The 9819-nt window shown below is 37.8% G+C and overlaps 1 protein-coding gene across 1 annotated transcript; it reads left to right on the forward strand.

Annotated features, from left to right (window-relative positions):
- Positions 1-497: 497 nt before the first annotated feature.
- Positions 498-3972, forward strand: LOC125190912 (agamous-like MADS-box protein AGL15). The gene is made up of 8 exons (XM_048088334.1): positions 498-796; positions 2583-2658; positions 2805-2872; positions 2951-3050; positions 3150-3191; positions 3314-3355; positions 3440-3609; positions 3693-3972. The coding sequence occupies exons 1-8, from the start codon at positions 615-617 to the stop codon at positions 3781-3783; spliced, it is 771 nt and encodes a 256-aa protein (XP_047944291.1). The 5' UTR covers positions 498-614; the 3' UTR covers positions 3784-3972.
- The last annotated feature ends 5847 nt before the right edge of the window (positions 3973-9819 follow it).

Raw genomic sequence — 9819 nt, forward strand, 5'->3', positions numbered from 1 at the left:
CAACTTACTTTCCATTACATTTCTTAAAACCGTGCTAGGTCAAAGTGCGACAAATTTTGATGAACGGAGGTAGTAGTATATATTGTTTGTTTTATTGTTAACAAAGAAGAATAAAGATTAGATATGGTACCCTGGAAACGCTATAAATAAGGTATCAAAAATTCAAATTTTGTCACAAATTTGGTAAAAATGGCACACCCCAAAAAAGTACGCAATTTACGAAAATAGAATCGCCCACTTGGCAGCGTTTTCTCATACTAGCCTTGTCAAAAATATTTTACCAAACCTAGGCAGATTTGAACGATTTTCACTGGGTATATACAACTGTACAAACCCATTCTTGAACATAAATATGAATATGAAAACCTGAAAAGTGGAAAGTGGGACCCGCGTAGATGGCCAATAAAAGCAAAGTGAGAGCTTAATGTGGCAAGAGAGACAGAAATGAGAGAGAGTGTCATGCACCGCATACAAGAGTAGACCATGCAAAAGCTTGCCGTTTCAGTGCCATTTGTGGGATTATAAATACTCCCCTCTCTTCCCCCTTCTCCAACCCCCTTTTTCTCTCCTCTCATCCAAAAACCCTTTTCCTCTTTTCCATTTTCGGATATTAAATGGGTCGGGGCAAGATTGAGATTAAAAAGATCGAGAATGTCAATAGCAGACAGGTCACCTTCTCAAAGAGGCGGGCGGGCTTGTTCAAGAAGGCTAATGAATTGGCTGTTTTGTGTGAGGCTGAAGTTGCTGTTATTATTTTTTCCAACACTGGGAAACTCTTTGAATTTGCTAATTCAAGGTGTGCATGCCATTCTCTTTCTTAAAGATTGAATTTTTGGGGTTTGATTTTGGGATTTTTGTTAAAAATTGATTCTTTTTTCGGAATTTGGGGGTGATTTATTTAATGTTGCAGTGAGGGCTTTGCATGTTTGCTTTGTTTTTGGGTGATTCAAGATTTAATTTTTTTCTTCCTTTTGGTGTGAATTGATTGGAGTTTTTCCTTCATTTATGCTGATTAATGTTTTGGCCAGTTATTGTTCTCATTTTAGATTGCACATTTTGGCAGTTTCAAATGACCTTTTACCCTGTTTTGCACTTTGCAAATATGTGAGTTTGTATTCGTTGTATGGTTTAGTGTTATTTTCTCGAAACCATATAATTGTAGTAATATTGAAGCTATCTTGATGTTGAAATAGGTAAAGTCAATGGAACATTGCATAAATAGATTGCAAATAAGCTTTTAAGCATTTCTGAAATCTGTATATGAATGTTTCACTGCTCTGTTTCTATCTTAATCTTGGTGCTGGAAGTTGTTAATTTAGTTTGAAACACTTATTTTGGGGTGGGGGTGAGCCTGGTTTATTTTTTGATGCTCTCACTGTTAGATTATGAACTAATGGCTGAAAAGAGAACTACAAACTTCAAAATGAGGTGTGCTGCCACTGTGGTATCTGCGAAGAAGATATATGCTGATTTGAAGATTCCATTGCTGATCTTTAGTGTTTGCAGTTTCAAAGTTGGGAATGCTACTAAAATAATTTCTATTTCCATTATTGTGATGAGATGAGAAGCAGAGTACTCTTATTGAATTTTTAATGAAAGTTTAATTTGACTTCACTTTGATCCAAAGTTCTCCAAGGACTTGATCATGTCAACCTGGAAATGAGAAGTATATTTTTGCAGTTGATTTATTGTTATTTACTTCATGCCTTGTTTATCATTGTGTAATCACATTTCTAAAAGCATCTACACTTTTTAGCAGTTGTGTGTGTAAAGTATTGTTCACATTGGACTTGTTTAAAGGATATGCCTCATCTGGGACATGTTATGTAATACTATCTGTCAGCAGTCTCATGTTATTGCCTTAATGAAACCCCGATGTGCTTCTATTATGCCATATGCGACAAAAAAAGAAGGAATAAGACCATCTTTTGAGGCAAAACTATGATCATTTGTTTGATCTGAGATTCTGAGTAAATGTATTAGAGTGTCTTGGCCGTGTTAAATTCACAAAAATACTTTGCTGATTTAAAAATATTGACTGTCATTTAAAACCAATGTAGTTATAATGCCTCAATGTTTTCTATATAACTTGGGAGATTTGGAGCCTATCCTTCTTCTTTTCTAGTTGATGTGGGGTGATTGTGGAATGGTGTCAGTTATATAAAATGTGCAAATTTTCGGTACTCTGATGCTGCCTTGGCAGTTGTCGCCCTGAAGTCCTGAATTTTCTTTCATTTTTTGCAATTTCTTATAGCATTTTCTTCATCTCATAGGGAGTATTTTAACTAGGATTTGATTCTAAGGTCAGACAATGTTTAGCCATTGAAATTGTTGGGCAAAATCTGAAAATGTAGCATTCAGGTGAAGGAAATTTGCTCTTTTTTTAGGTCTGGTGAAAGGTTGGTGTCGTTTTTTTGTGGTTAATTTTTTCTGAGGTCGGATTGTTTCTTGAACTCAGGTCGAAAAACTGTTTATTTAACCCAGTTTGATGTATCTTCATCAACTTTGATGGCTAATAGAATACACTAGTGATGCAGAACATCATCTAATTCCAATTTCATTGTTTTGCCTATATTTCACAGTATGAAAAAAATACTATCAAGATACAAGAAATGTGTGGATACTACAAAGAGTCCTGCCCCGGAACTCGAGCCCGAGGTATGCTATTTCTCAGTACAACTTTCTGTTTTTCCTTGGTTAATTAGTTGATTGATTATTTAGCTGATTCACCATGCTAAAAGCATAAATCTTTTCTTTGTTTAGTTCGGAAGGAATTGTGTTTTGAGTTCTTATTATCTTTACAGAAGCCAACACAGCCCAAGGAGACGGATGTCCTCAAAGAGGAGATAGAAAAGCTTAAAGTGAAGCAGCTGTATGATTTCATTTACTATATTTTCCCATTAACATTTTGAAAATCCCTTTTATAGCTTCCCGATGGTTGGGTGTTTAGGCGACTCATGGGTAAAGACTTAACGGGCATGAGCTCACAAGAATTGCATCTACTTGAACGACAGCTAAGTGAAGGGTTGATGTGCATAAAGGATAGGAAGGTTCATCATTCAAACACTAACTGGTTTTCTACTTAATAAATTTTGGATCACATTTTCATATTACTTTCTCTGACATATTCGGAGTTCACATATTTACAGGAGCAGTTATTATTGCAAGAGCTGGCACAGTGTCGAATGCAGGTAAGAAATTTTCTCGGAATTTACTAAATTTTTAAATGAAAACATTGATTTTGACTAGGTAACTCAAAATCATGTAAATGCAGATGTTTTTCAGCGTCGTACTAATTTGTTCCCATTTGCAGGAACAACGGGCTGTGCTGGAAAATGAGACATTACGTAGACAGGTGAACGCACTTTTCATTTATGCATAAAGTCACATTTTTTTCTTTGCATATCTGAAGATAACAATGGATCCACGTGAAAAGTAGGTTGAAGAGCTTCGAGGTTTTTACCCGCTGAGCAGTTCTCCAACGCCACTCTGTATCGAGTACCATAAAGAAAGCGACCCAGTCAAGAAAGAAGAGTCATCCAGAAGTCCTGAAACAGCATGCAACGGTGGGCTTGCAGATGAAACCTCAGACACCACCCTACAGTTGGGGTATTTTATAGTATTTGTTATAAATCTTGTCCTTTTGTAGTTTGTTTGCTCCATTTTAGTTTTTGAGATTCTTCATGTGACAGGCTCCCGTGTGGGAATAGCCGAAAACGCAAGACGCCCGATGGAGAAACGCAGTCGAGCACTTCAGAGACTCAATTCCGCCTCCACGGATGAAAGAAGAGATTCGAGACTTGTTTTTGTTTTCCTTTGTATATTACTCTCCTTTTGTTAGTAAACTGAGAAATATTGTTCCATTTGTGGGTTTGACTTGTTCTTCCCCTCGGGAGGAGGTTGTTTTCAGTTGTTATGGTGTTCTCTACATGCACTGGTGCAGTGAAACACAGTGATGCAGATTCAGAAGCAGATATTCAGTCTCCAACCATTAATTCCTCTCCAACCAAATTTACATCAATGAATGCATACTCATTTGCATTCAATCTTGTTTGGTTTGGGTTGAAATAGTCAAACCAAAATTATTTGGTTCGGTTTTGGGTACTTTTTAAGGAAAAAGCAAAATCAAAGGTTACTAACTACACCTTGCTTCCACCATTTAAAGAGCCCTTTTAACTTGAATGAGTTTTAAGAAATTATTTGACTTTGTGAATATAAAAATAATGGGAGAAAGTGAGTGGAATATAAGATCCATTTTTGGTATTTATTTTATAATGGATTGTGAGTGTAAAAAGTATGGAATGTCATTCACATACTATAATGTGGAATATAGTAAATGTTTCTATAAATTGTAGACAACCCAAAATGACAATAATTCTTTGGGATGTTTAACGATAATAAGTAGTAACTGCTAAAACCTTGCTATTTCAAGAATTTGGGATGTCGTTTAATGATAACTAGTTTTTGCACCCGTGCTATGCACGACCAGACAATTTTAAAAAAAATAATTGCAATTTGTAAATAATTATAAAAAAGCATGAACCTTTCGAACTAATCTAAAAAAGAAAATCCACACCTCACACAATTTAATACGTATATTTTTTATTTGTGAAAAAATCATACAACACTCACAAATCTAAGGATTTAGAAAAAACGAAATTACTCTCTCAAATTACACAAACTATGTTGCTCAAAAACAACATCATTTATAACTATGGGACTCTCAGATCCAACAACATAAGCTACACAAATAAAAAAAAAATGTATTAGTTGAATCAAAATAAATTAAGCATAATTAAATCTTCAATTTTTTTTTTAAGAAATAGGCAAAAATTTACAAATTTAAACAGCTATTGTAATAAACGAAATTACATATCCAAAGAAAATCAATTTTATATTTAACGATGATGGGCCACAGAAAAAAATATAATATGTCAGTCAAATTAGTATGAACTGGACCAAATACTTGATTATAGAGTGGGCTAAATAAAATTAAATGGGAAGGCCTAAAACTCAAAACAAAATAAAGAAAAATGGCCCAAACTTTTTCTCCCAAATAGATTACATTAGCATTAAAATCAAATTCAAATTAACAAAAATTTAATACTAATTTCTCTAAATAAAAGAAATAGATAAATGATCATTACTAATAGTTTTTAAAAAAAAACAAATTGAGTAAAAATAATAAATATTTAAAAAAAATGACAACATCACAAATCCAGAAATCCTCTCACCTTGCACTATGAAATCAGCTTTACACAATCGGCGATTTGAAGGAATTGACCTAAATTCTTCAATCACCTACACGCGCCTACTCAAACGGTCAACCAAAAAAATCACAAATTGGAGAAAACCATGTTACGATCACAAAACTTATGTGCCATCTGGAGTGCCACGTCAGCTGCTAATACAGAAATGAGAGAAGGCAAAAATGAGGAGTATAAATACAGAGGCCATCTTCTTCAATTGCAGTCATGAAAATAGTGTGTTAGCTTGCGAGCTAGGGTCATCGTGAGAATCCGGTGATCCGGTGATTCTCCGTTGAGCTCGGGCTGAGAATCGTGGATCCGAAGCACTTCTATCTTAGTTTAGTTCGCATTTCATTATCGTTCAATTCCTTTGTTCTTATTTGATCATCTGAATCTATCAAATCATCTGTATTACATTCTGCAATTGGTGTTATTAGTTGATTACTTGAGTTCTCTGTTTTTTTATAAATTGTGGTGTTGATCTTGTTGATTTGGCATTGATTGGTGGTGTTGTGGTGTGGATTGTGGAGTTGTTGTGTCGATTACGCTGTGGATCGTGCGTAGGTGTGATTGAGCTTGCGATTTCAGTTCTTCCATAACTAAATCGCAACAACCATGCGAGAGGAGGAGGTTGGAGTCGGTTCATGGTGAAGGATCGACAGTGGTGTCTCGAATCCTAAATCTCAGTGGGAGAAAAAGAGGAATTTTCAAAATTTTGCAGAAATTAAACGTTTAGTTCAAAGCATTCTCAAAGATTACTTTTAACATCAATTGTATATTTATTTTAGAAAAAATCATTAATTTAGATTATGAATTGCTTATGATTAATTTCAGATCAATTTTGGTTTGGCATTGTACATTGAATTTTTGAATGATAATCAATTAACTACAATTAAATTTTCTGCATCCTCACATGACAGAATTTTGGCTTAATCGACTTTTATTAGCATTAATACTCTGATGAAGTAAATAACTAATAAGAATGGTATTCCAAATGCTGTTTAGTGAAATAAGAAATGCTACCTTCCATTTGAGGTTGTCGAATCGAATCAGAGTACTAATTTGGAGCAGGTTCTTATAGTATAAATTTTACAATTTACTTTTATTGCTTAGAATAAGTAATTTTATTATATTGTGTTTACTTCTGTATAAAAGAACCTTGATCACAGAACAGTGGTGGACACACAATGGCGCCCTATTGCGCCGCGGCAGTGGAGGAAGCGCCAGATACCCGGTGGGGTCGAGGTGGAGGCAGAAGTCTAAGCGGCGGTGCAATCTGAATTTTTTTCTTAATTTATTTCTATAAATACAACCTATTCCTCATTTTTTACTTCACACACTACAATTCTACAACCATATTTGCATCTCTCTAGATTTATTTCACAATGCCAAGCCACGACAGTGATTCCCCTGACACGGGAGAATCGCACTACCCGAGCAGCAGGTATCACAGCAGTGGGTCTGGTGCCGCGAGTGTCGGCACCAGCACCGGCGTCGACGTGGGGGCAATGGCCGGATAAGGGAGTTATTGGTATGGTGCCCCTCCCCCTCCATCACAAATGTGGAGAGCCCCTCCATCCCAGATGTAGGGTGGCCCTCCCCCTCCATCACAGACGTGGGGTGGCCCTCCCCCTCCATCCCAGTATCGGGGTCAGTCCTCCTCTTATAGGACAGTTGGTCAACCCCAATCGCCATATGGGGACTACCGGCCCAACATGGACGCGGTGAACAATCTGCCGATGGATACCAGTACTCCCTCTATCCCACCCACCCAATCCCTTGCTCATTTTGATTCCTTCACATCAGAGCATATGGTTTGAGTCCAGGGTGGTGGGAGAATCCTGTACCGCCCCCGTCATCGGCACTGGTTCGGTGGCTGCGATGGTGGGAGAGTCGGAGGCGGCAAGGGCGGAGGGAGGGGGGCTACTACTCGAGAGAGGAGTCCATTGCTATGGCAAGGGCGTGGTGCTCAGTCACAGAGGATGCGGCTGTTGGAATGGATGAAAGAGCCTTCTGGTCCCGCGTCTTGGAGGCCTACGATGTGTTCAAGCTGGAAGGCGCGGCGCAGCGGAATGTGAACCAGATCCGCAAAAAAAGGGGGAGGGTTCAGGCCGCCGTCAAGAGGTTCTCGGGCTTCCACGAGAATAACCTCCACCAAGCCGAGAGTGGCCGTAGCGAAGCCGGCATAAGGGCTCTGTCGTACGAGATGCATCGAGGGGAGGGAAGCATCCCAAATTCAACTACTGGGATGAATATCTCATTCTCCGGGAGTCTCCGAAATTCAGGCCCATATGTAAGGGAGCGGGTGCGTCTGCGCCGAAGCGGACGAGACTCGGACTATCCGGGCAGCAGCAGTGGCTCGCAGTTTATCGACCTCAAGGAAGAGGTCGAAGAGGAGCCCCCGCCACCCGCCGATGTCCCCAAGGCCAGCAATCCACTATCCAAGATGCTAGAGCCGCCGGTGCTTCTGCGTTTGGATCCCACACGGGAATGTCTGCCCCAACGGATGTACTGTCCACCAACGTGGAGATTCAGCAACAAAGGCAGCTGATCGATGTCTTGGGACGGTACACGACCGAGACCGACCCGTTGGCCAGGCGGATTGGGATGTACAAGGCCCTAATCAATCAGCTGCGCGGCCAGCTGGAGTTGCAAACGTTCGACAGTGAGGCGGAGGCGGAGGCGGAGGCTGTTGGGGATGAAGATGAGGCGGCAGATTCCGAGGATGACACCGAGTGAGCACATTTTGTAATTTAGTGTTTTAGGTAACTTTCGTTGTATAATTTTCCGGTATTTATAATGTTAGATTTAGTATACCAAAAAACATGTTTCGAGCACGAATAGAATCTTGCTTGTATACGAAAAACTCTACAATCCACTTTTAACCCGATTCAGTATTATTCGAGAAATTTGCACGAATAGAATCATTATATTATTACATTGTGTTTGCCTATGCATTTACAAAAAGGTTGTTTAAACATTTAAACGTATAAGAAGCAAACAAAGTCTAAGCCTTTGTTTTAGTAGACCGGTTGTGGGCGTCGTCCACTATAAGGTAATACGGTCAGTTCTAAACAAAGAAAAAGAAGAATTTCACAACCCAAATAGGCTTAGACTACCTATCGTGAAAGGTTGCAATGTCAGTCTGTATATTTCTAACAACAAGACACGTCTTTATGCTATCTACTGAAAGACGAGGTCTTGATAAATATTTATTTCTTAATGAGTATATGTTAGCATTGAGCAAACAGTATTGATTATGCACTACTTTGACTTATCAAATGTTGCGGGTGTTTGCAACCCAATAATCCTGATATATTGGGTAGTGGTAATTAATATCTAGCGGTGCTAGGATTGCTATTATGTTGAATCGTGCGCGAGGTGAGTCTCGTTTGATAATGTCTTCAAGAGGAGCTCGAACAAGGTTTTATTATTCGGAAACTGGCCAGTTGAAATTTAATTATTCCATGAATAATAAATAATTGTTTCTTGCTAAGTTCACTCTTAAAATTAATAAGATGTTAATTAATTAAGTCCATATATCTTAAGCGCGGAAAATGAACGATAAAACGGAAACCCGAATTACTTTTAATTTCGGATTTGGATGGACAGGGAAATATTATTTATGTGGTGGCTTCTAATAATATTCCAATATAATCTTGTATTAAATTGTGGGTTCAATTTAATTAGTAAAAAGTTAATTGTGTTTGGTCATATCCAAAACCTTCCATAGATCCCTGACTAGACCCAATATGAATTGATCAACTTAAAAATCATCTGAACTAAACTGCGAGACTCATGATAGACTTTCCCGAAATAGCTAAACAAGGATAACGGTAAAGGTGGGGACCAGGTCCCTTAGCTAACAATCATATGAAAAGCATGTGAAAAATAAGGAATAAAGCTGCAATACTAGATCTGAATCTCTAACTACTTCATCTTCTTCACCACATCCTTTAACAATCTGCAACAATATAAAATTTAACATTCAAAGCAACCATAACGTGAATCTACAAGTAAACTCAACTATACCTATTGCTTCTAATCTACTTGATCAATGTGAAACATAATTTAAACGGCGGAAACCATAGTTCATGCAAAACTCAGAATGCAAAACTCTAGATCTACGTATTTCAACAACATCCTAAGGAATCCAACACAATCAAAGCAGATCTAACGTAACTCACTAAGATCTCACCTCCTACATTATCAATTGCTAAAAGCAGCCAATCAAAGTAAACAAGCTATTCGAATTGTAAACCACCAAACTACGTGAAACTTTCATGACTTAGAACATCAATAAACCAAACAGATTCAGCTCAAAACAAAAATAACACTCATAAGATAAGATGAATAGAACAGTGAACTAATTCAAAACATCAGATGCAAATAAATGGATCCAGAAATCTCTTCACAAATACGAAGTTTGAAGCTAAGAAAAGCTCCAAAAATATATTGTAGTAGAACGAAATTTAAACGATTGTATCTTCGCCCTCCTCGGAGGGTGGAACTTAAACAACCAAACTTAAAAACTAAGAAAACACCACCAAACCTATAACATCCCAAAAAT

This window comes from Salvia hispanica, chromosome 5, assembly GCF_023119035.1.
Source record: "Salvia hispanica cultivar TCC Black 2014 chromosome 5, UniMelb_Shisp_WGS_1.0, whole genome shotgun sequence".
In the NCBI taxonomy this organism is placed as follows: Eukaryota; Viridiplantae; Streptophyta; class Magnoliopsida; order Lamiales; family Lamiaceae; genus Salvia; species Salvia hispanica.

Coding starts and splice junctions, on each gene's coding strand:
- LOC125190912 (XM_048088334.1), top strand. CDS start 615: ATGGGTCGGGGCAAGATTGAGATTAAAAAGATCGAGAATGTCAATAGC. Junction 3,192..3,313: donor TGGCACAGTGTCGAATGCAG/GTAAGAAATTTT, acceptor TCCCATTTGCAG/GAACAACGGGCTGTGCTGGA. Junction 3,610..3,692: donor GACACCACCCTACAGTTGGG/GTATTTTATAGT, acceptor TTCATGTGACAG/GCTCCCGTGTGGGAATAGCC.